This window comes from Leuciscus leuciscus, assembly GCF_965113295.1.
Source record: "Leuciscus leuciscus genome assembly, chromosome: 7".
NCBI lineage: Eukaryota > Metazoa > Chordata > Actinopteri > Cypriniformes > Leuciscidae > Leuciscus > Leuciscus leuciscus.
This window is the reverse complement of record NC_138731.1, coordinates 24,304,417-24,328,601: the sequence shown is the minus strand read 5'-3', so window position 1 is coordinate 24,328,601 and position 24,185 is coordinate 24,304,417. Positions and strand designations below refer to the sequence as shown.

Below are 24,185 nucleotides of genomic sequence, written 5' to 3'. Positions count from 1 at the left end.
TTTATGTCTTTGTCACCAAGCTTTAATGTCTCCTAACCTAAATATGCAAAAAAAGTTTTAGTGTGTGAACTTCGTTTGAAAGCTGGTTAATGTATAAGCTCTCTTAAGATTTCGTGTTGTTTTATTAATTTAGCACACTTGTACAAAGTCATGTGACCATGGTGTTCCCCGTCCAATATTAATGTTCTTCACACATAATGGATCCAACCCTCTGCACACAGAGCACAAATCAAATATTATTAAATACAGTATTACATTGGATGTGCACATTTGATATCTAAATCAAAATATTGTGTAATTCCTGAAATGAGTGTGCAGAAATAGTAAAGTAAGTTTAAAGGCAAATATTAAGGCTGCATTTACCTGGTGTGAGGGACTTCAGAGATGCATATATACTCAAAATGAATGTCTCCTTGTCTGTAGAATCGAGCTCCTGTGTTTTTCAGCTGCACTGAGTCAATTTTACACAGTCGCTCCGGGTGTGCAGCCACCTTTTTATACGCGGTTTCATCTGTATTTCTGAAAAATAATGTACAAACATATTCACACACATGTTTTAAACAGTTAAAGGGCTGAACCTGTAATAAATGAACACAGGCTATGGCTCATTAATCATGACTTGCTGGTAAAACTCGAAATGGAATACACACAGTTTGAGTTTTAGCTCTGTCTCAGGGAGTCCTGTAGAGATCAGGGTGAGCTGAACCTCAGCAGTCTTGTCTAATGTGGAAACCTTCAAATACACAAGGATGTGATGGGCTAAAAAAAGAGTATGGGCATGAGTGGCATTATTAGGCTGTATTTATGATGTGTCATTGACATAACACTTCATTTATTTACTGTTACATATGGCAGTAAAGTTTCTATTGATTTCACTAAGCCTGTAGTGACTTTTACTTTTTATTTTTGGGTGACAGTATTCTACCATTCATAAGTATGGGTTCAGTATGATTTTGTAATGTTTTTGAAAGAAATGCTAACCAAGGCTTGTTTTATTTGATCAAAAATAAATGTCAATATATCTTAAAATGTAATAATGTATTTTATTCCTGTGATGACAAAGCTGAATTTTCAGCATCATTACTTCAGTCTTCAGTGTCACATGATCCTTCAGAAATCATTCTAATATGCTGATTTTCTGCTCACGAAATCATCTTATTATCAATGTTGAAAATAGTTGTGCTGCTTCATATTTTTGTGGAAACCATGATCTATTTTTTCAGGATTATTTGATGAATGGAAAGTTCAGAAGAACAGCATTTATTTGAAGTCTTTACGGTCACTTTTTTTGTATTTAATGTATCCATACTGAAAAGTATTAATTACTGACCCCAAACTTTGGTGTAGTGTAGGTGTTTAAAAAGTAGACAACAGGATGAGTTAATATGAAAGACTGCTTAATGTCTAAGCTTAATAATTAAGACATAAATCAAGATGTTAATACAGGCAGTATTTGGACTTCTAATAAATGACAAAATGTACAAAGTCATATACCACAATATGGCGCCGTAGCGGTGGTCAGGAGATAGACTTTCTCTTGATTTGGCAGTGGAGTAGCAGTTATCCCACTGTTCTTTAACAAGCCTAAAATACACACATATAGAAACATTCATTACGTGAATTATTTTTATCCTTTTGTTACATAATCAGCCTCAAGTGAAACATTTTCAGCAGTTTGAGTCACTCATGCACACAAAGAAAAAGTCAAGCCTGATTAAACACCTAAATGAACTAGGACATCAAGGTCATTACAATCCAAAATTAGATTAGCATGCAACCCCCCGCAGAATTATTAATCACATTTTCACTAATTGAGGACATGCGTGTGAACCATGGCCATCCTCCTTATGAAGACACATCTCATCATTCAGCACAGAGTCTTTGAACTACAAAAAAGTTTGTGCATCAAGGTTATTTTAGTAAGAAAATGTACAATGTTGATTTCATTAAATTCAAAAGCTACAGATTCTTTTCACTTTTAAGAATTACATGTGTAAATTTTTTAATATATATATATATATATATATATATATATATATACACATGTGTGTGTGTGTTCACAAACAGACTTAAATATTTAAAATATTTTTCTTTAAATCATCCTGCTAACTAATCATTACCTATTTGTGGACATGTGCCATTGAAGGGTCCCTCACAGGTGATGCATTTTCCTGCCAGGAATTCCTCATAACTGGAGCAGGGGAAACCAACAAGCAGACAGGAGCCGTTCAGGGCGCTCATGTAGACATGCAGTGCCCTCATGTGGTCACAAATGACATAGCCATACACTGGAAAGTAGATAAAAACTGACAACACAGACAGTTTCTCAGGTAGCATGAAGCTACGGTACATTTTTAAGCTTAATACCTCTGTTAGTGTTTGGTCAGCTTTTGCTGTCTACTTACTTGAAGCAAACCTTGAGCGTGCGCAACCGGCTTGGTCCATTCCACCATTTAAGAAGAAGTCCACATGTCCGACAGGAATGGATATTCCAAAGTCTAGCAAATGTAAAAATATTCAGTTCAGTTGTTACAGGCTACTTCTGTATTAAAAATAGCACCAGTGGCATACTTATATGGACTCTTGTGGTTTAATTATAAATCAAGAAAATGTCCTGTTCAATATTAGACAGCGTATCAAAAAAATTAAATAAATAATAAAATGAAAATAGATTTACAGTCAGAGTCAGTGTGGATGGCCTCAACAAACAAGGCATCAGATGAATCCAGACGGTCAAATGGATCAGCACTCTTAAACATGGGTCCTGCTGGGTCCAGACCTGTGCACACAATACTCACATTCAGTATATGTTCTGTTTGATACAAAATTATTCACATTTAGGCACTTTTAGGATTCTGCATAAACAAATGACACACTTTAGTTTAAAGTTTCAAACAACATCTTGTTTTCTCACCAAGGTTGTGTGGTGTAACAATATGTCATTGTTTATTTGGAGTGCACTCGTGGCCTCTGCTTTTGTCTGAAAGACTCTTTCAGTGTGGTGCAGTGTTGGTCTTTGTTCCACTCATAAGTCTAGCATCTTCGTAACAGGACAAAATGAACAGCCTACATGGTCCTATGGCAGGCTTTATGCAATTGCAATTGCAATTTATGCATAGAGTCATTATGCAATTGCATTACGCAAATCAGAAGAGACTACGCAGATAAGCGCACAAATGAAAACCTGTTTTTAACAATTTAATATATCTTTTTTTCTTGACAAATGATATTATCAGCATAATAATTTGAGGGACAAGCTGAATTGAAAATTTAACATGAATATTAGAATTGAATTATGCATTATTTTCATTATTTTGTTGTGCAATTAAATTTTATAGTATTTTATTTGATAAATTGTGAACATATCTATTAATAACATTTGCTTTAATGACATTTTGAAGATTATGAAATATTTTCAATATGGTCTCTTATTTGATCAACTTATCAATTTACTTTTATTTAGGCATTGAATTAAAACATTACCTGTGATTCGACCCAGCTTGCCTTCAAATAGGGTCCCCACAAATCCACACACATGTGCTCCAAGACTCACACCGATGAAATGGAAAGATTCCAGTGTGCTTCCATACTTCTACAAAAGAACATAAGTGAACTTTTAAATGTGATATGACTCTTTGCAAATGTACTTTGCGTTGACTGTTACTATTGATCATTGTGAACAAGTTTATTATGTTATTACTTCTGCCAGATGAACACTGCTTATAGAGGACTCAACAGCTGTGCAGCCATTTGTATGTAGTGGTCAAGTGTTCTATAATGACAATGGATTCTATAATACTTTGACATAATCGAAAAAATTACCGTAAGCTGATTGATAAGCACCGATATCTGAACTGCCACCTCCTTGTAGTTCTCTACTACCAGATTATAAGCAAAGGAGGCTCCATAGACCCAGTCCACCACCAGAACGTTCACGTCCTCTTCCTTCAGTAGAGCCTGGGCTAAGCCACTCACCCAGGAAGGTTTACTGCCCATGGCTCTGAAACGCAGTAAATCAAGGAATCATCTGTGTAAGAGATCATTCACATGGACTTCTTTCCTGTTACAAAGTGCTGCTGATTAAATGCTTCACCTGTATCCATGAACAATGACTTTAGTGGGGAGTGATGAGTTGAAGTAAGCCGTGTGTTTCTGGGTATGGTTGAGGCAATCCTGCGTGAAGAGGCTGGCACAGTCTGCATTCTTTCGGGTAAGGAGAAGGTACTGAACCTGGAGCTTGATGGCCTGTCTGTATTCCTGCCAGGTGGTGTTGTTGAAGTCAGCACACTTGGTTTGGGATGGTTCCTCATCACCTGTTAAGTTGTATGCATGTGAGAGCTCATGAGTATCCCAAAAAGTAAAACAAATTTTTGAGATTTTAATAACCTATATTTGGTAGTTTTACCGGATTCACCTGACACTGCTTTCCCTCCAATTCCCAGATGTGTAAGTTTGACATATAGAGGCGAATTTGTATAGTGAAATATTATATATTGTGTATAGAAAAATAAGGAAGAAAAGCAGAAGATATTTTGGAAATGAACTTTGAAAGTTTAATAATTTTTTATTGAATTTAAATACAAACATACTAAATTGCAGCCACCAAAAATGCAAGCACTATTAAAGAATTTTTATTATTTATTTTGATTAGTGCAATTCAACATGTTTTTTTATTCCAATGATTTTGTACTTTCATTTTGTAATTCTCAGTCTGCATCTTTCGCCATTTTAAAGAGGTAAAATGGTCTCTTTCAATGAAAAAATGGATTAGTAAACATTTTAAATCATTGATCAAATTCTGTACGCAGTTACATTCACAACTGTTGATCTGTGAACCACTTATTGACACACTATAACTTCAAGCAACTCCAAATAAAACAGCTGTAGCCTACTCAATCATTTACATTTGTGTGTGTTGCGTTCACATACACCTAATATAACTGGCATAATTAAAAATGTATCTTACCCACAGCAGAGGTGACACACACTGACAAACAAACAAAAGCTTTGATCCATTTCCAAGCCATGGCTTTATTGATCAACAGTGCTAAATCAGCTGAGTGAGAAGTTTCTGCTGGTTAGATTCCCGTTCACGAGCAAAATCGTTCTTTGTCTTTCTGCATCCTTTCAACGTATTTTGTTCCTGTTCTTCAACTAGTTGCCTTAAGAAGCCTGGAATCCACTTAATAGCCAGCCACAATCTGTTACACAATGACTGTTTCTCAGAAAAATGCTACAATATCCGATTAAGTGAGATGAAGGGCTTTTCCTTCCGTTCCTGGTGTGCTGTTATAAACCATGTCAGCATGTAAACCTGAGAGAAATTAACTCCCTGCATCCATCCTGTGATAGCTTATGTAGCTAGTGGTGACTTTGTATTGGACTACAACAATGAAAAACAAGTGATCAGTCCACTGGTCTGCAGCTGGTTGAGAACCCATGACCTCACAGATGAAACGTTTGATTGTTTATCCCGAGGCTGGACTCTGGCCTCTTTAGCACAATGTCGAGCCAAAACTCTCAGAAGGGTTTTAGATTAATTGAAGTGAAATTAACACAATCAGTTGGCATCACTTGAAAGACATTATTATCAACAGCTAGGCTATTTGTTTGTTCAGACTGACCCATACAGCTGTCTTCTGCAAAAATGTTGTGAATATCACAACTGCGATTGCTTTAAAGGCAGGAATCCACTACACGACTTTAAAAATCGAGAACTTTTAAATTCTAAAATCCACTCAAAAATCAAACATATTCGAGCCATCATCTCCTCCAGACTGTAAAACGAGGTAAAAATAGTGTAGTGTACATGTAAACATGGCCTTTGACTGTTGTGCTGCATCTACTTATGTTAGAGTTTTGCGCCTAAGATTTTAGGAAGCCATGTCAAGTTCAAAGTTCACATTTTGTTCAATTTCAAAATAGTCGACTTTTGCGATTGTTTCCATTTCTCAACACTGCATCTCGCGTTTTAAAACGCACAAACAATCTGTGCCCTTTTAAAGGCTTTAAGTTTCTTACACAGTATTGCCATTTACTTTGTCAATATTTACTCCGCCAACGAAAATAGTTCCTGGACAATACAGAAGTGTTTTTGAACAAATCGGTTGAGTAAATGAATAGATTCAGTCACGTGTCGCCACCTACAGGCGTAACAATTACAACAAGAGACACAAATAGGTAGACACAGGGTCTAAAATAACCACACTCGCTGTAATGAGGTTAGTTGATAAGGGAAAAAGGAGGCGGGAACTCAGCGAACATAACACAATTAAATTATAAAATAATTTATAAAATAAAAATAATAATGATGAAATAACACAAAATGAAAGTAAAGCGGCAGCCCCTCATGGACGACTGCCACACACAAACAAAACACAACGTAAATACCACAGGCCTGGTCCTCTCTCTTCCTATACTGTCGTCACTCCTTTAATCCATCCGGAGCTCCTCCGTGAGTAGGCTACCTCATGGCCGGTGTGGCCCTGATCGTCACACTCGCCAAGCGCCAAATGGGAGTAAAATCTGTATTGGCGAGTATATGAAACGGTGTCAATCGCCAGTTGGTCTGTAACATTTTTATGAATTCTAACAATGCAATGTTTTGAGAACATAAATGTGAACGACACACGAGACAGATGAGGGAACAGTGCTGCAAGGGAACTCAATTCGTTTCTCACACGCTGTGTGTATGGGAAGAGTTGTGTGTGCACACATCTGAACCACGTGCACATAAATCCACGTCTCAAACAGCGTGCAATTTCAGAATACGGAATTCTATCGGAATTCTACCGAATACTTTCACGTCTTGTTGCACGTGAACAGACATATTCAAACAAAATTGTCAAAATTCCCATCTTGGCAAGTATCCTCGTAAAAAGTCAGTTTTGTCTTAAGTGAATGCCAACATTTAAGAAAGAAAATGCATGTGTAAACTGGAACATAGGCTCTTAAAGTGACAGCAGCCTAATATTCCTGCTACTGTCTGTGTTTTTAATTTTAATCAAACCACAAAAGACAAAGAAAAATCAATGCTCTTGACTGGATAACTTTTGTAACTTTAATAAGGATTAATCTAGATGTTTCATGGCTGGTAAATTATTTAAAGCCGGTAATTTTTCTTAAGTCACCGGCCATTGGCAGGTTTGGAACAAAGTTAGTTTTAGGCCCTGGGTAGGACTATAAATTACCACAATATACAGTCATTTGCTTATACGTCATTATTTGCATTCAAAATTCACAGATTATGTAGTTCCTAACTAGCATTGACACTTTTTCTCTTTATTTCTGAAATGAATTTTTTTATTTTAAAATACATTCATTCATTCAATAAAGCAATCCTTTGTTGGAATGAGTAATAGCTTATATTTTTTTCTTTATATGGATATTTATTTAAATTTTTTTGAGACAAGTGTAAACATAATATACAGTCATTTCCAAGTTTTAAAAAAAAATTATGTAAAACATGCATTATCCAAGACACTAGACATCTAATGTTTTCTTCTACTGTGGATCTAATTAGTAGAAAATATTATATGACTATAAATCAACAGGGAGAACATGGCTGCTAAAAAAAAACAGGTAGCACAGTATTCATAAACATGATGTTAGTTTATTTCATGTTAATTTGCTGTCTCTCTTTGGGTAAGACAGACGCTAGCCAATCGGTAGTGCGCTTGCGTGCCTCTTCCCAGTCATAACGAGGGCAATATCCGAAATCCCTGTGAGCTTTTTGATATGAGAAACTAAATGGTGTGTTTAACATGGTCAGTAACTGCCTATTTAGAGGTGGAGTGAACCTCAGGAAGGGTCGGAGCACAACATGCAGTAATTCCATGAGGAATGACAGAAGATATAGAAGTGGAAAGGGCAAAATGGGCCTTTCTTGTATCCCAAAGCCTAATGGTGAAAGAACAGCATAGTTGAAGTCCGAGTAGCTGACAGATGGCGTGTTGTCTGATATGTAATAGAAGTTTCCACCCATCACTGCCCTTTTCTGAGAATCTCCGAGGGCCCGACCTGCTTGTAGATGCGCCAGGGCTACGTTTCCCACATAAACAGGATTCACTTTTGCCTCACGTCTTGATGTTCTCAGCAGCACGTTTCCATTGCGGATTCCATCCCTCATGTGGCCTAAAGTAAATCGACAGCCTGGTCCATAGATGTACATGGGCCGCAATGCACAAGTTGCCAGCTGACCTCCATTGCGGAGCAGCTCTCCATTGGCCTGAAGGCAAATCTGTTCAGCCTCCTGCTTGGTTTTGCTGTAGCTAAACTTAAGACAGGCGGAGTAGGGGGTGTCCTCATCGCCGTTAATGATTGGATCACCGCGGGGATTGGGACCAGCCACTTCAATGCTGCTAGTATAAATGAAGGAGGCCACGTTTTCTTGGATGCAGGTCTCCAGCAGCAGCTGTGTTCCTGCCATGGAAAAAAAAAAACATTTTCATTGCCTTTGAACCTCATTATTACTATATTGTATTATAGCATATTTTGATATGTTAGCATCTTTTTTTTTTTGGTTTTATTTGTTTTGCTAAAGCAAGTATCTTTTAAATAAGTAGTTCTCAACCTTTTTGATTCCATGGTCCCCCATTGTCCACAACAATAACCGAAGACCCATGTAGGCTAATAGGATTCCTTTGGTAAGACATGTTTTCAGAACTTTTCTTATTTTACAGTGTCCATAGATTAAGATAAGTTACTAAAATTAGAATAATTACATTTCAGGATTCCAGAAGTTTTAAGAACTGAATATTTTGAATTATTCAGATTCAGATTTTGAATGAATTCACATGAATTTTCCAGTCGTTGTGATTTACAGGATAAGGTTTAAGGATAAGGATAAATTATTTTAGAGCTTGGCATACCTACAAAAACGTGAATTCCTTATAAAACAAATGATGCTGTTGGTATTATTTGATTATATCCAGTCTTTCCAAGACCATGGTAATCCTGGTTCTTCAAAGACAAAGCACAATTGTTGATGAATTAAAATAAGAAATATCTTGGTTTTTATTTCAGCTTATTTTAAAGCTTGTTTCTAAATTTCCGGTGGCCGCCTAGTGGGCTCCGGACCCCCAGTTTAAGAACCACTTAAGATTTTGTTTCAATCTCATTTTACTGTGAATTTATTTATTTTTTGACAAATTGTGACCAAATATTCATCCTGAAAGTTTTTTCCTCTTAGCTCAAATTCATTCAGACTTGTTACCATGTGCCAAAGACCAGTACAGATCTCTCACCTTTAACATTGACTCCATATAATTCACTGTATTCAACTGCTCCAATGACATCGATGAGAGATGCAGTGTGAAAAACAAGTGCTGCTCCTTTACAGGCTCTTCTCAGCAGCTCACGGTCCCTGATATCCCCCTCAAAAACACTCACTTTAGTCTCTCCCCTGCAATCTGAGGACACAGGCAGAGAAACAAATCAAAGCCAGAGTGTTGATTTTATGTATTTCTCTATTTGCTTAGTAAAAAAGACAGAAATGTCATGTGAACGGTTTACATTATATGTGTATATTATCTGTATTCTTAATATTCTCAAGCAGAGTGCAAAACAGGAAGAATGGCAACTCCTAGAGACTAAGAGACACCGCAAAACCAATGAATATAAATAGAGACCAACAGATTCCACAAAAAGGAGAAATACAAGAGGGATTTGCTATTTTAGATGAGAATATACTGTAATGGAAGTATCCACTTACCATCAAGAGACTGTATTAGCTCAGACCGTATGTTTCTATCCAGCAGTCGGATCTCAGCAAGCTTATCTTCCAGCAACAGTCTGATCAGTGTTTCTCCCAGAAACCCGCAGGCTCCTGTCACCACACACACTTCTCCTGACAGAGCCATGGAAACTTCCACCAGCACCACTTCACTCATTTGTGTAATGCCACTATATATGCCACTGTACAACCGTACTAGAGAGCAGGACTGGAAACCACAGTGACGTGATGAGACCTCGGAGATGGTGGAGCAGACTGGGAGGGTGGTGTGTTTTTAAGCCGTACTATCTGCCAAGGACAGCCTCAATGCCACAGGCTGGGGAGAGGATTTGAGAAACAATGTCAAGGTGCAAGTCAGCAGTCCGCTTATTTTTAAGATTCCTGTTTTTACAAAGACAGCAACTGTTGGCAATCAGTCAACTGAATGACAATGAAGCAACTGAATAGGTTTTCTTTATGCAAGGCTTTACATGTTGTCACATGAGAGATACATACGGGGATCTTAGGGATTTAATAACAATTTTACAAGTTAAATTTTTTCTCCTCATTTGTCTTAATTGTATTTTTAGCATACTTGTATTGTCTTAGTTTTGTGCAAAATAAAAATTAAATAAAGACACAAAACCTTTAGGAAACGGCTATTTTACTAATATATATATATATATATATATATATATATACTTAGACTGCCTTTATGCGGATATGAGAGAGGGAACATTCTTCATTCAGTTTTGACTGTAGTCTTTCACATTTACTCAGGGTATCTACAGACTTTGGGATAGTTGTTCTTTGGCTTTAGACGATCTGTCTAATGACGTTTTCAAAACATGAAATCATTATATAATGTTGAAAACAGTTGTGTTGCTCAATATTTTTGTGGAAAATGTGATACTTTTTTTTTAGGATTCTTCAAAGAATATAAACAAAACAGCATTTATTTGAAACAGAAATCTTTTGTAACATTATTATAAATGTCTTTACTGTCACTTTTGATCAATTTAATGCATCCTTTCTGAATAGAAGTATTAATTTAAAAAAAGAAAAGAAAAACCTTACTAACCCCAAATCAACCCCTGAGTATATATATATATAGTGTATATTTTCTAAACTATACTATAGTGTATATTCTCCAGCCATTACTAGAAACATATGCACTATTCGTATTGAATGTACACTCAGGCTCAGAGACCCCAGACAGTAAAATGGGATTTTGTAACATAATAATGTAATTAAAAAACAAATGTAATATCACTCACTTTAATGTTTTATCTACATTTGTGCCGTGTTTGGGGGATTTAAGGTATTTTTTAAATGTTTTTTTAAATAGTTTTTTTTTTCACGCTAACATACAACCAGATATCATTCCAATTTATTTATTTTTGTCCGTTTGTAGAGCTAAAGTCTCATGCCATTTAGATGGAGGATTTTTTTTATTTTTTTTTATTTCAGCAAACATCATTTGGGGTCAAAAAGACCCAGAATAGCATATAATTAAACATTATAATGCAGGATTCTTTTTTTTTTTGCTTGACTGTAAACAATAGAAATGTTGTTCTGTTAAGAGAAATGTATACAAAAAGGTACCAAACACAAATTAATTGATTGAAAAAAAGTTTATTTTTTGCAAAGCATATAAAAGTATTTGAAGCAAAAATAAAACAGAATAATTTAGAGATGCAACATTAAGCACTGTGGCCCTCATATGTGGCATCAGTCACTGAAAGAGAGCAGCATTTAAGTACAGTCAAGCACATTCAAAAACACAGTACAGTACGGTACACTAAGAGCTTTTTTACAAGCAAATGATTTTCCCTTGCCCCAAAGTGGCATGTTCAATAATCAAACCATTAAATCTGTTTTTGCAAACCACATCACTAGCAATGTGAAGCTAATTTCAGTATCTCACATGTAAAGGCCAATAGTGATATCAAAACATCTGTTCAGCCTTTGGATGTTGAAAGGGGACACTCTTGTATTTCAGCCTCATCCGTTGAACCTTTTGGACAATGAACTGTCATAGTGCAGGCCCGTATTCCTCCGAGAGGCTCGAGGACATTGAAGACCTTCTCCCACTCATCCTTCTCAGGGTCATAACACTGCACGATATCCACCATACACCTGCTGTTCCAGGAGTAACCACCCACCACGTAGATGCGCTCCTTAAAGACGGCCACCCCAACATCGCTCTGACCCCTGGGCATCGGAGCCACCACTGTCCACTGGTCAGACGCAGGGCTGTAGAACTCACAGCTTAGCACATCATCGTAGTCATTAGTCCCCCGGAAGTGGTTTCCACCCATGACATAGAGACGGTCGCCCACGGTGCACATGCAGTGGAGACCACGAAGCTCCATCATGTCTGCTCGTCTGCTCCACAAGTCTCTATCAGGCTCATAACACAGCAGCTCTTTCTGGAATGCATCTCTTGTGATCCCACCTGAGGGTATAAAAGATGAATGCAACTTAACTAACAAACAGATATTCATTTGACTTTTTAGAGGAAGCTTGTTTATTTGTTCAGAAACCCAAATCAGCAGGAAGGATGTGGTTAAGAGGCTGAAGAATAGGACTGTTAACCTCAAGTCTTCTACTGAGACCAGACAACCACTTGCACAAAACTCAATCCACCACCAATGTCCAACAGTGTATGTACATCATTGAAAAGGTCAAATTGAAATTTCACACCAGTGTCGTACAACTCCAATTATGTTTTGTGTTTAATATAGCATTCTGTGGTGGAAATGACTTGAGTATTTTTTTACCTTCTTGGAGATAAAATGACTGACTCTCAGCAGTCTTGATAGGTCTAATTTTATAGTTAGCATTTCATGTAAAAATAATACATTTAAATTAATAATTAAATTAAATTAAATATACTTTTTATTTATTTTATTTACTATTTTATTTATACTTTTTAATTAATATAATTATAATTTCACAAATCTGATTTCAGCTCAATTGCTGGATTTTTACTTTGGTAAATAAGTACACAAACTTGTGAAAAACTTTGTGTGGTGGTGGAAATGACACAAAAGTGCCTCTATATTATTATTGTTATTGTTCCATAACTCAATTACTTTTTTTTCTTCAAATGTCCTTATTTTTTATTATGTTTGAATGCTTTGCAATTCTTCAAGCAGGAACATTCTCATGGTTTCACAACAGGCCTGCCATCCCCTTTTTTTACTGCGGTCTATAACCTCAGATGAGTGACCCAGTTCAGCTTGAAGCAGCTCTGTTTCCTGGTTATCTGTTTCATGTTGCTTTTGATTCTTGTTCCGGGAACTTCGCCATTAGGTGAAGATTGCAAAGTTGCTAAGAGACCTCTAAACAGTACTCTTTCTTAAAAAAAAGAAAAAGAAAGAGTAATAAAAGAATTCTTGTGCAGTGCATTCATTAGACTCACACTGAGGACTGTGGTGAATTAAGGCCACATGCTTTGTGAGCCAGATTTAATTACTTTACAAAATCTCCCCTCATTATGCAGGGCAGATGTTACCACATTAATGCACAATATAGTTGTCCTTTTCGCATTCATCTCACATTTTTGAGCTCCCAGTGTGGATACTCACCTGACACATACATCAGACCTCCATGTACCGTGCCAGCGTGTCCATAATGAGGTTCATGCATCGGTGCAACAAAAGTCCACTCGTTCTTGTTCAAGTTGTAGCACTCCACCGAATCTAAATGACAGACAGTTTTCTGTTTTTCCACATTATTTTAAGGCAGAACAGAACATTCTGTACAGTGTAATTGCTAAAACATGTCCTTACCAATCTCCCCAGTGGCATTTCTCCCTCCAACAGCATAGAGCTTCCCTTTCAGAGCGCTTAGATGGAAGAACGTCCTCTTCTCATTCAGAGAGGCCACCTGCAACCAGCGGTCAAAGCGAGGATCGTACCTGTACGCGCTGTCAACAGCTGTCTTACCCTTGGTGTCATAAGTGCTCTGACCTCCTACAATGTAAAGAAAACCCCCTAGAAGAGCCACTCCGTGCTGGTAACGAGGGACCTCCATAGGTTGGAGGGCCCTCCAGCTGCCTCCGTCTTCCTCGTCGTACAGCTTGAGCTCTTTGCTGACCACAAGTTGCTGCCTCATCACACCACCCAGAACCACCAGGTGAGTGCAGTCGGATCGAATCCGGGTCCGTTCCGTCTGCAGCGCCGGCTGGAGGAAGGGAAGCATCTGATAGTTGCTGGCCTCCAGGAGAAGGTTGACACAGGCCGTGTCCGATCGCATGAACGGCACCACTTCCTCCTTTGGCACGCTTGCTGCTCCTTCTTCCATCTGGTCCTCCTGAGAGATCTGGAGGAGCTCAGCTGGGGACATCAGAGGGAAGCGGATGTGGCGCATCAGGGAGTAGGAAGCAGAACGACGCTCGCTTTGTTTATGGGACAGCCAGGCACGGGCGACGCGGTACAGCTCCATCTCAGTGAAACCCCTCAGAGAGTCGCTGGAGAGGGCGTACGTCATGCTCGCCTCAGACAACTGCAGGAGGCGGCCGCTCTGCATCAACGCGGAGAAGTTCTCGCACACAAACATGTGGACGTGCCTTTGGACGTCTTCCAGAAGAAGATCTCTGGCAATGCGCTCCACTTCCACGCAGTTTTCAATAGTGATCTGCCATGTAAAAAACGTGGTTTATTTGAAAACTCGCGCCATTCGTGGATGAATAATTAATGCAAAGGAAACATGAACACCACATCTTAAGTGTTTGTACCTCACTGCTAAGAAGCTGGTTGCAGAAGCTGAGAACGGGAAGCACCTGGAGGAAGCTCGCCGCCTCTAGTGTGTCCTGAAGGGTGCCAAGACTCAGGCTCAGACGAGATGTGTAGATGAACTCGATGATGTTCTTCAGGCCGGTCGTGCTCACGCCATGGAGCTTAATCTCCTTCAGCTCCTGCTCTCTCATGCCTCCTGACACACCAAAAGAGAAAGGGAATTGATTTGATCAGTGTGGATCAGTGTGAAAGTAGAGTGCAAAGAGAATGCTTTTCCTTCGTAACCTAATTATAAACTACAATGCAGAAAAAATAAATAGACATGTTTGGACAAAATACTACAAATATTAACATTTTGGTGGATACTTGATAAGTTACACATAAACAGTGAATTCTGTGAATGTCAGTTTATGGCTTTTCACTGTAAATCATAAGATGATTTGTTCTTTTTTTACTTCCCAAAATGGTAAATTTAGCAATATTTTGTTGTTACATTTATTACAGTTTTTTCCCATGTGGTTACTGTCAACCAAGTCACATTTTTAGTAGCATTTTTAGTTTTTTATAGCTAAAACTGTTTTTGTTTTTTTACAGTGTAATAATTATTTTGTAGTTATGGCTGATCACCAATATAATATTTTTGTCTATACACTGTAAAAAATTATATGAGCAATAAGTTGACAACATAAGTATTTACATTGCTTTAACTCATCAAAATAAGTTAAGCAATTTTCAACTTTTAACAAGATTCAACTTATTTATACATAAGTTTAATGTAATTTAAAGGAGTAGTTCACTGTAAAATGAAAATTAGCCCATGATTTACTCACCCTCAAGCCATCCTAGGTGTAAATGACTTTCTTCTTTCAGACGAATACAATTGGAGTTATATTAACATCCTGAAGCTTCCGAGCTTTATAATGGCAGTGGATTGCAACCATTGCAACCATCAGACTGAAGCTCAAAAAAGTGCATCCATCCATTATAAAAGAACTCCACACGGCTCCGGGGGGGTTAATAAAGGCCTTCTGAAGCAAAGTGATGAGTTTGTGTAAGAAAAATATCCATATTTAAAACTTTATAAAGTAAATAACTAGCTTCCGGCCAAACGAACATACAGATTCGACTTCAACTTATGCAAGTAATGCAATGTACTACTGATATTTATGCTATGCCATGATGCACTATGCTACTTCCGACGTCACAAGTTGCGTAAGTTGCGCCTTATATGCAAGGAAACTGAATGGCCGTTTGGCCGGAAGCTAGAATTTTACTTTGTAGCGTGTTAAATATTAATATTATATTAATAACACAAACTCATTGCTTTGCTTCAGAAGGCATTTATATACCCCCCCGGAGCCGTGTGGAATTATTTTATAATGGATGGATGTACTTTTTTGAGCTTCTATCTGATGGTTGCAATGGTTTGAATCCACTGCCATTATAAAGCTCGGAAGCATCAGGGTGTTTATTAATATAACTCAGACTGTATTCGTCTGAAAGAAGAAAGTCATACTCACCACCAATGGCTTGAGAGTGAGTAAATCATGGGCTAATTTTAATTTCAAAATGACTTAAACATCCAAGTTGATTGTACTTGCAAAATGAAAGGCAGCAACTTTTATTTACAGTGTAAAAAAAAATAAAAAAATTATTATGAATTTAGGCATCACAATGTTATAATGTACAGCATGAGGAGGGAGTATACATATATTTACTAAAAATGTAACTTAACAGTGTTTAAAATTATTAGTGTTTTTAAAGATTATTTTTAAGAGAGTGTTAGATGACGGCAAAGGTAATGTAAATCTAAACATAGGGGAAATGAGCATGACCAAGGAACTGTCCAATGTCAATCAGTATCGATAAATTAAAGAAAACATCTCTATTATGATAACCAATATGGTACCAATATAAAGTGGATCTCAATTTTTTGGGGAGGGATAAATAGAGCCAGATTTAGCCAGAATCATACAAACTGATAAACAGCAGTTATATTAAACAACATATAAAAACAAAACAACTGTAATAAGCTTTGATAAGAGAATATTCTCCTCTTGTTTGGCGAGACTCACCCGTGAACATGGCTTTGAAGTAGTCACTGGCTGAAGCCATGATGACCCTGTGAACTGGGAAAGTTTCACTGCTGTCACCAGGTACCAGAGTCACATCGCAAAGTGTCTCATCACCACGGAAATGATCCAACCCCTGCGACACGGCAAAATCTGCCATTAATATATACTATTTGCAGTGAAATACACCAGTCTTTGGTGTAAGTACACTGTATTTCTTGTTTTAGCCAGGCAACTACACCAGTAACAGCCTGTTTTCATATATGTCCTTTGTCTTACCTTGAGTATGGCAGTGCCATGCTCCGTGCTGTTGAACACTTGTATTTGTGGCCTCGGAGGGGCACTGGGCTTTTGAGACACTGGAGGTTTTGAGGGGATTACAACTGGTTTTGGTGCAGGTTCTGGAGGTTTTGGAGTGGTCTCAGGCGGTCTCGGAGGAACCACCGTTGGTGGTTTGTCTGTTTGAGGAGGGGGTCGTGGCGGCTCCCTCTGCGATCTGCTTCCTATTCGTGAAAGTCTGCGATGCAGTTTTCCTTCCTCCCCACTGTTTCTGAAAGAAAATCATTTTTAAAACTTCCACAGTCACAAAGGTGTGAGAGGTCCTACATGCGATTGTTAGATCACATGAAAGACCCACATTCCTCATTTCCTCTTATTGTATATTATTTTATAATAATAATTAATATAAATATTTAGTTGACCATTTTTATTCAATTCATATTCATATTTTATTCAATTCACTAACCAACTGCATTATTTTATGTACTTTATTTGAACCCTTTTCTGATTTCTGTATCCTGAGACGCGGCCTCAACAAGAAAACGTGTTTTTTTTTAAACAAAACAAAAAACAAACAAAAAACTAAACTAAACTTAAAATCTATTTTAAGGGATACAATACAACAATGAAGAAATTATGTATGAAAGTACAAAGTTAATAATTATAACATGAATCCACCTGTCCTTTAATGAAAGGCCCATGATGCAATATCTTAAAGCAATCAGAACTTACCCCATGTTTTTTGTGTCTGCTCTTTTGCTGTCCACAAAGGATTTCTGGTAGAAAAATGAGAACAAACGGTTAAGTGTTTCACCAGATCTGCAAGAAAATATTTGGATCAAAGTGTCTAAGTTTCAACAACAAGTTCAGAAAGGGGAAGTTAGCGCTGCCATCTGTGTGCAACGAACACAAAAAAGATGCCGATTAGACAGACACGGCCTCATCTCTATATGTGTGTGGAATTAGGGAGTTTCTTTAGTTAAGATCACAAAGATAACTGGCAGATAAACTTAAGCTAAGTACTACTAAGTAAGCTAATAAGTAACAGTACTAATCTTACCCATCCTCTTCAATGCACTGACACACAAATGTAAAGTTTATATAAGAGGGGTGAAATTCAGGAAAGATGGACTACATGAAATGAAAGGAGCTTACCGAGACGTGGTGCTTTCTCTGGGGGTTTCAAAAGTGTCTTCTCATTATAACTCAAAGCATCATGCTGTGATCACATTCAGTCGACACAACTGGGTATGTAGAGTCTGTTTACCACAACCTCATTGACTTCCTGTGTCACTTCTCGCTCTCTTTCTCTTTTAAACACACACACCCTTACATGTTATTTCAAAACGTTCTCTCTTCCTCCTTTTGACATGTTACTTATTATAGGCTTCAGTTCATGCTTTAGCTCTTACTTCTGCTGCATCTGCACTGTGATGCTGTGTTTGATACTCGTGAGTTGAACCCATAGCTGGTGTTAAAAGAGGAAGCCCGATAGAAGATTTGCATTTCTTTTATGTGCTGCTTTAGCAGTTTATTTACTGTAAAAATGGCAAACAAAAAAGCTTCATGTTAAAGATACAAGGAAAGAACCAATTACCAATTAAACTACAGAAAAATGCATGGTGGCCCTTTAAGAGCTGTACAGCCATTGAATTCGTTTTTTTCAGAGTGAAACATCTAGTTTACCTCATACAAAAAGTATAGGAAGACAGCAGAAAGAGTATAGAATTTATTGTCAGATAAATATTATGACTGAAGAAATTGAATCAACGCACACCATTATTACTTTCAAGAATTTCATATTGTTTAGTTTTACCACACTGGATATTTTAACCAAATAGTAACTTAATGTTCAATCTCCATTCAATACTGATCATAGTCTCACTTTGTTACAAAATCAGAAACTTTTCCCTTTGCACATTAGTTTGTTGCCAGCTCCAGAAGACATCTTGAAAACCACAATCATAAAGACACCTTTGTTATCTTTGTGCATTACTGACTTAGTCAAGTGAATCGCTCTCTTCCTTATTGAAATACATACAGTGGAGCACGTAGAGTGCAAAAAAAGCTCATTTACCAGACTATTATCTTCTGTAGAGCTGCTTTATAGTTGAAATAAAAGTTGTAATTATAACTGAAAAGATTAAATCCTGATACAGATGATGTTTTGTCTTCTGTATTTTAAAAAGTGCTATATAAATAAATGAGACCTTTACTTAATTACTGAGTGGAGATTCATCAGGTACTAAAATAACTCACTCTCAGTCAAAATAGTGTGGAATTTATGTAGTGCAGTTCATAATAAACAAAAACTGTATTAAAACAATGCAGACAAAGTGAACATTTGCTTTAATGTCATTCTTGTGACTTAAAGCAACAGTAGTTTCCTGAATACATTTAGTATTAATAGTGGATAAAGTGGACCTTTGCAGTGCTCTGCTCTCTGTGCTAAAGTAGAAATTACTAGAGTCCTTTTTGCTGTTCAAAGTCTGGAGAACTGAATGAGGTTCCTGTTGATCTCAGCAACATTTCTACAACCTAGAAGAATGAGAGGCGATTTGAGGTGAAGAGAAATGTCAGACAGCGAAACATGACCCATTTTTTGTTATGAGATACGCAGCGCATTGCATTTTACACAGAAGACTGACCTGACAGCGCCATGGATAAACGAAGCTCATCCTGTAGAATCTGCAAGATCTCTTTCACTCCTTCCGCCCCCTGTTCAAAACATACCTTATATGAACATCTTATCTGCACCAATTACACGCAAGTATCCCAAAATTTGTTAAAAGTAACTTTAGAACAGGCTTAAGCCGACTGGTGCAAATTTTCAAGCATCAAAAACACACAAAAAACACTGATTTCCACACAGTTACCTTGTAAGCGAGACCCCAGATTGCTGGTCTGCCAATAAACACACATTTGGCTCCCAAGGCTATGGCCTTCAGCACGTCATTGCCAGTGCGAATCCCTCCGTCCATGTAGACCTCGACCCGGCCCTGCACTGTATCCACAATCTCAGGCAGACAATCTATCTATGTGACATGTAAGGTCAAGATGTAAGCATCTGTATGATGGGATCATATTTTAACTACAGACACATTGATAGAGTTCCTTACTGTTGCGGGACCTCCATCCAGTTGTCGGCCCCCATGATTAGACACAATTATTCCCTGGACGCCATGCTGTACAGCCAGCTCTGCATCCTCTTTAGTAAGAATGCCCTTGATGATTATAGGCAGCCGTGTTATAGACTGGAGCCAGCCCACATCCTTCCAGCTGATCGACGGGTCCAGGGTATTAGCTGGGGTCCCGTACTTCTCCTGGGATTCTGCCTGGTCCTGTACAGAGATCCAGATGGATTCATACAAACATACAGTGCATAACAAGGCATGCTCAAACACACAGTGCTCATACAGGGAGCGCAAATCTGAATCCAGCTCGCAATATTTCCCATTACTTCTCCCCATTATTTCACTGCTCTACTACAGTATTATAAATGAGAAAAGTCCAAAAATTAAACAATAAATAAACAAACAAATTAGTGCTGTCCACGTTAACAAGTTCACTTAAATTAAAAGATGTTATATTTTTTGAAGCCTAATAAATGTAAAAAAAAAAAAGATAGCTTTCAATTACACTGTAATGTTGAATGGCTATAATTAATGTTTAAAAAAGAAAAGAAAAATTAATTGAGACATCATTAGCTGTATTAGTATTCGTGATACTGGCCTTCCTTCAAAAAAAGATGCCATTAAACAAATATTTAAAATATACGGTCTTTATGTTGTTTCTACATTAATTTGGAGATTAAAGGTCCTTGCACACTGAGTCTGAAATGTTCGCATGCGTTTTTTCGTATTCAGGATTTGGTGGCTCTGAATTGTCAAAACACCATTCAAAATGCTTGCTACGGATGCGAAAACGCAGAAAATCGAAACTGATTCGAATTTTTTTATGACGGATGAAAGTTTCGGAGGCAGTGTGCAAGCGTGATTGACAAAACATGAGGTCGTATTTATTTTTTAACGTGCGAAAATTTCGGATGCGAATTTCGGACTCAGTGTGCAAGGGCCTTAACTGTGAAATTATTAAATTATAAAATATATTAAAAACGTACAAAAACGGAAGTGTTTTTAATCATGATTAATCGCGATTAATCACAGATTTTTTTGGGATTAATCTAGTTAATTTTTCTATTCGTTTGACAGCACTAACATAAATAATTAGTTCCCCTACCTGAAACATCCCATCAAAGTTCTTGACCTTCAGGTGAGGTGGGAGCTTAAACTGATTGCGTATGTCATTGCGGCGTTTGCCAGTGTAGGGCACGTCCACTGTAAACACCAGAGCTTTGTAGCCAAGTGCCTCCACTCTGTGTATAATCTGCTCCGAGAGCTTACGGTCCCGGTACAAGTACAGCTGGAACCAACGGTACCCGTTAGGTGCTGCTTCTGCGATCTCCTCCACTGAACATGTGGAGTATGTGCTGGTTATGTAACAGGTGTTCACTGCCTCAGTGGCTGGGAATTGAAAGAAGAGCAGAACGGAGAGATAAGATGGAAAAGAGTAAAGCTATAGCTTCAGATTCAGCTTCAGTGTCCATCTAGTGGCTAAAGTGTTGCATAACACAGGAATTAGTGCAACTAAATCCCTTCATCACACTCAGTCGTCCTCCTCTCACCTCTAGCAGTGGCCAGTTCTCCCTCATGCCATGCAAGGCAGTGGAAGGCTGTGGGCGCAATTCCCACAGGGAAGCTTATTTCCGTTCCCAGCACAGTGGTCTGAGTGTCATTGCTCGACACATCCCGTAAGATCCGTGGCCTGAGGCGGATCCTGAAAGAGATGATATTTTCATATTGTATGAGATTAGTTACAAGTTTGGAGCATAGAGTTGCCTAATAGAGTATATGTGCATTTAAAAGCAGAATGGTACCGTTTATAAGCCAGCAGGTTGTCATCTCTGGTTGTACATTCATCAGCTCCGGCTGCATAATAGTCCCATGTTGACTTTGAGAGGTGCTGCTTGGCATATTCCTCAAAATCAGTCAAACAGACCATAGTCATTTCTGCACAAACGCCTTCCTCGCTTAAAAAAAACAACAAAAAAACATTGTCGTGACGTCATCAGTATGTACACAGCTGATATAATTTCAGCATTAATATCACATTATCACTGGTGCAGGGTTTACATTCTGGTATAACGAGAAGTATGAACATCAATATTAGATTACAATTTAGATTATTTACTTTTCCAAGGTCAAGGAAAAGATATATCAACAAAATGAGTTTCATATTTTTCATGTGATACTTTTCCAAGAACAATTTTACACTAGTAAATGATTTAAAACACATTTAAAAATGCGCTACATAAACATTTTAACACATGGTATAACAGATTAGTACTCAAAACCACTGAACAGATTCTGTTCGACCTGCATTCGAACAAAGAATCAGAATATCTAAAGGTTTATGCATCTTATTTTTCAACTTCAGGTTGATTATTACAGTTAAATGGTATAACAACAACTCTACCTTGAAAACACAAACAAGAGGACTGTTTTACCTTTTTATGGTGGTTTAGACAAATTTAGGTCACAGCACAGTGGACTGCTCCGGTGCTTTTAGCCAACTACCTTTGGCAGTCAAAACACTGATTAACATTAAAGACTGAACCAGGGTGGAAACACAAGTGGGTTGGGATTAACTTTGGAACTCTAGCTATGAGCCAGAACTTGGCTTTTACAAGAACCTGCATTCCCGTACTGAGACTTTATGATTAGTGAATTGGAAGGTATTTTCACACTAATATTTGTTAGAAAAATCAGTGTTTCAATTAGTCAATAAACTTCATTTTTATGCACTGCCACTGAAAGTTAATAATTAAAGCAGGACACCAGATCTGTTCTTGTAGTCCTCAGAAACTCCTGACCTATGGACTTAATCAAGTACTGCTTTTAAAGGACTGAAGCAATCCGATGTTTACTCATGTATCAGTTCACGTTACTCTGAAAGAGCCCAAAACAACCATATGCTACAAATACTGGAATAAATTATCAGCATTGTAACTCTAACCCAAATCTCTGGCTATAATGGACTTATATGCAACCAGCCTGTGTGCAATGTAGTTTTGCTAGCAAATGGGGCCTGGGACTGATCCCTGAAGTTTATTGTGTTTGCAGTGGCTGGAAATGTGCTGACCATAGAATAAACGCATGTGCACGCAAGTTTAGCCTCCCTCACAGTTCTCTATATGTGTCGTGATGCAACCTGCTCTGTCCAACTAACCAGTGAGATAGCAAAGTCTGATCGAGAACATGTCAAATAGTCAAATAAAATTCTGAGAGATGGCCAAAACTGATATATTTGTATATACATTTATACCATGTTACATTATTTCTTCAGAATACACAAGGCATCTCATTCGTTTTTTCCCCCAACTTTTTTTAGACATGTGAAAAAAAAAAAAAAAAGAGACTAATAATAGTAAATATACACATTCAAAATGATTAAATTGTAATGCTACCATACGAATGGTATACATATGGGTTCTTTTACAAAAGATTTCTATTTCAAACAAATGCAGTTTTTTTTTTTACTTTCTAAGAATCCTGAAAAAATATTATATTGAGCAGCACAAATGTTTTTAACATTGACAATAATAAGAAATGTTTCTTGAGCAGCAAATCAACACATTGGAATGATTTCTGAAAGATCATGTGACACTGAAGACTGGAGTAATGATGCTGAATTTTCAGCATCACAGGAATAAATGGGATTTTAAAATTATTACCATATACCAGTTATTTTGAATTGTAATAACATTTCACAATATCAGTGTTTTTATTCTATTTCTGATCAAATAAATGCAGCCTTGGTGAGAATTATAGCATTAGAATTCTTTGAATAACATAAAAAAAAAAATCTTTTGAACAGCAGTGTGTTAATTCCTTAGTTTACACACACACACACACACACACACACACACACACACACACACACACACACACACACACACACACACACACACACACACACACACACACACACACACACACACACACACACACACACACACACACACACACACACACACACACACACACACACACACACACACACACACACACACACACACACACACACACACAATATATAAAAAGGTTAGACTAGATGTTTATGAAAAAAGAAGTATGAAACCTTTACTATTCTGCTAAAAAAAAGTGCATACTGTGCCATTTTAATCATATAAAAAATTAACTTATTCTGCCCATTTTGCCCTTTGACACTCAAGAATGCCAAGTTATTTATAAATTTACCAGTGTACTTCATATCAGTGGCGGCTGCTGGTCTTTCAAAGAGGGGAAGCTCGTTTTC

General features: G+C 37.5%; 4 protein-coding genes across 6 annotated transcripts; all 4 read right to left on the bottom strand.

Moving 5' to 3' along the window:
* Positions 1-78: 78 nt before the first annotated feature.
* Positions 79-5,860, bottom strand: pla1a (phospholipase A1 member A). Of its 2 annotated transcripts, none has more exons than XM_082176734.1 (11): positions 4,967-5,860; positions 4,094-4,313; positions 3,823-4,000; positions 3,484-3,592; positions 2,678-2,779; positions 2,406-2,498; positions 2,121-2,306; positions 1,495-1,584; positions 651-759; positions 364-519; positions 79-211 (listed from the first exon to the last, which is right to left on the bottom strand). In XM_082176734.1, the coding sequence occupies exons 1-11, from the start codon at positions 5,025-5,027 to the stop codon at positions 130-132; spliced, it is 1,386 nt and encodes a 461-aa protein (XP_082032860.1). In that variant the 5' UTR covers positions 5,028-5,860; the 3' UTR covers positions 79-129. The 2 variants fall into 2 exon arrangements, with proteins under 2 accessions (XP_082032860.1, XP_082032861.1); XM_082176735.1 differs by having other exon boundaries at positions 2,121-2,288.
* A 1,592-nt stretch (positions 5,861-7,452) lies between these two features.
* hsd3b1 (hydroxy-delta-5-steroid dehydrogenase, 3 beta- and steroid delta-isomerase 1) lies at positions 7,453-11,188 on the bottom strand. The gene is made up of 3 exons (XM_082176736.1): positions 9,713-11,188; positions 9,246-9,410; positions 7,453-8,421 (listed from the first exon to the last, which is right to left on the bottom strand). Exons 1-3 carry the CDS (start codon positions 9,888-9,890, stop codon positions 7,613-7,615), a joined length of 1,152 nt encoding a protein of 383 aa, XP_082032862.1. The 5' UTR covers positions 9,891-11,188; the 3' UTR covers positions 7,453-7,612.
* Positions 11,189-11,331: 143 nt separating this feature from the next.
* LOC309503878 (kelch-like protein 9) lies at positions 11,332-18,249 on the bottom strand. 2 transcript variants are annotated; one of them, XM_082176733.1, is made up of 8 exons: positions 17,964-18,249; positions 17,541-17,584; positions 16,809-17,073; positions 16,533-16,665; positions 14,457-14,653; positions 13,510-14,356; positions 13,306-13,419; positions 11,332-12,170 (listed from the first exon to the last, which is right to left on the bottom strand). In XM_082176733.1, exons 2-8 carry the CDS (start codon positions 17,543-17,545, stop codon positions 11,674-11,676), a joined length of 2,058 nt encoding a protein of 685 aa, XP_082032859.1. In that variant the 5' UTR covers positions 17,546-17,584; positions 17,964-18,249; the 3' UTR covers positions 11,332-11,673. The 2 variants fall into 2 exon arrangements, with proteins under 2 accessions (XP_082032859.1, XP_082032858.1); XM_082176732.1 differs by having other exon boundaries at positions 16,809-17,079; positions 17,964-18,248.
* A 274-nt stretch (positions 18,250-18,523) lies between these two features.
* Positions 18,524-22,506, bottom strand: hao2 (hydroxyacid oxidase 2 (long chain)). The gene is made up of 8 exons (XM_082176738.1): positions 22,375-22,506; positions 21,745-21,897; positions 21,493-21,644; positions 21,048-21,331; positions 19,928-20,149; positions 19,685-19,843; positions 19,457-19,526; positions 18,524-19,346 (listed from the first exon to the last, which is right to left on the bottom strand). The coding sequence occupies exons 2-8, from the start codon at positions 21,873-21,875 to the stop codon at positions 19,291-19,293; spliced, it is 1,074 nt and encodes a 357-aa protein (XP_082032864.1). The 5' UTR covers positions 21,876-21,897; positions 22,375-22,506; the 3' UTR covers positions 18,524-19,290.
* Between the last annotated feature and the right edge of the window lie 1,679 nt (positions 22,507-24,185).

Bases quoted from the DNA above. Each gene is read 5' to 3' on its own strand.
- hsd3b1 (XM_082176736.1), bottom strand. From the start codon at position 9,890: ATGAGTGAAGTGGTGCTGGTGGAAGTTTCCATGGCTCTGTCAGGAGAA. The intron at 9,411-9,712 runs GTAAGTGGATAC...CTGTGTCCTCAG, and splicing joins GCTAATACAGTCTCTTGATG to ATTGCAGGGGAGAGACTAAA. The intron at 8,422-9,245 runs GTGAGAGATCTG...TTTCCATGGCAG, and splicing joins ATATGGAGTCAATGTTAAAG to GAACACAGCTGCTGCTGGAG.
- pla1a (XM_082176734.1), bottom strand. From the start codon at position 5,027: ATGGCTTGGAAATGGATCAAAGCTTTTGTTTGTTTGTCAGTGTGTGTC. The intron at 4,001-4,093 runs GTGAAGCATTTA...ACTGCGTTTCAG, and splicing joins GTCATTGTTCATGGATACAG to AGCCATGGGCAGTAAACCTT. The intron at 2,499-2,677 runs GTAAATCTATTT...TACATTTGCTAG, and splicing joins CATCCACACTGACTCTGACT to ACTTTGGAATATCCATTCCT.
- hao2 (XM_082176738.1), bottom strand. From the start codon at position 21,875: ATGACTATGGTCTGTTTGACTGATTTTGAGGAATATGCCAAGCAGCAC. The intron at 21,332-21,492 runs GTGAGAGGAGGA...TTCAATTCCCAG, and splicing joins AGAACTGGCCACTGCTAGAG to CCACTGAGGCAGTGAACACC. The intron at 19,527-19,684 runs GTAACTGTGTGG...TGTTTTGAACAG, and splicing joins TCTGGGGTCTCGCTTACAAG to GGGGCGGAAGGAGTGAAAGA.
- LOC309503878 (XM_082176732.1), bottom strand. The intron at 14,654-16,532 runs GTGAGTCTCGCC...TTGGTGTGTCAG, and splicing joins CTTCAAAGCCATGTTCACGG to GAGGCATGAGAGAGCAGGAG. The intron at 14,357-14,456 runs GTACAAACACTT...TTTACATGGCAG, and splicing joins ACCAGCTTCTTAGCAGTGAG to ATCACTATTGAAAACTGCGT.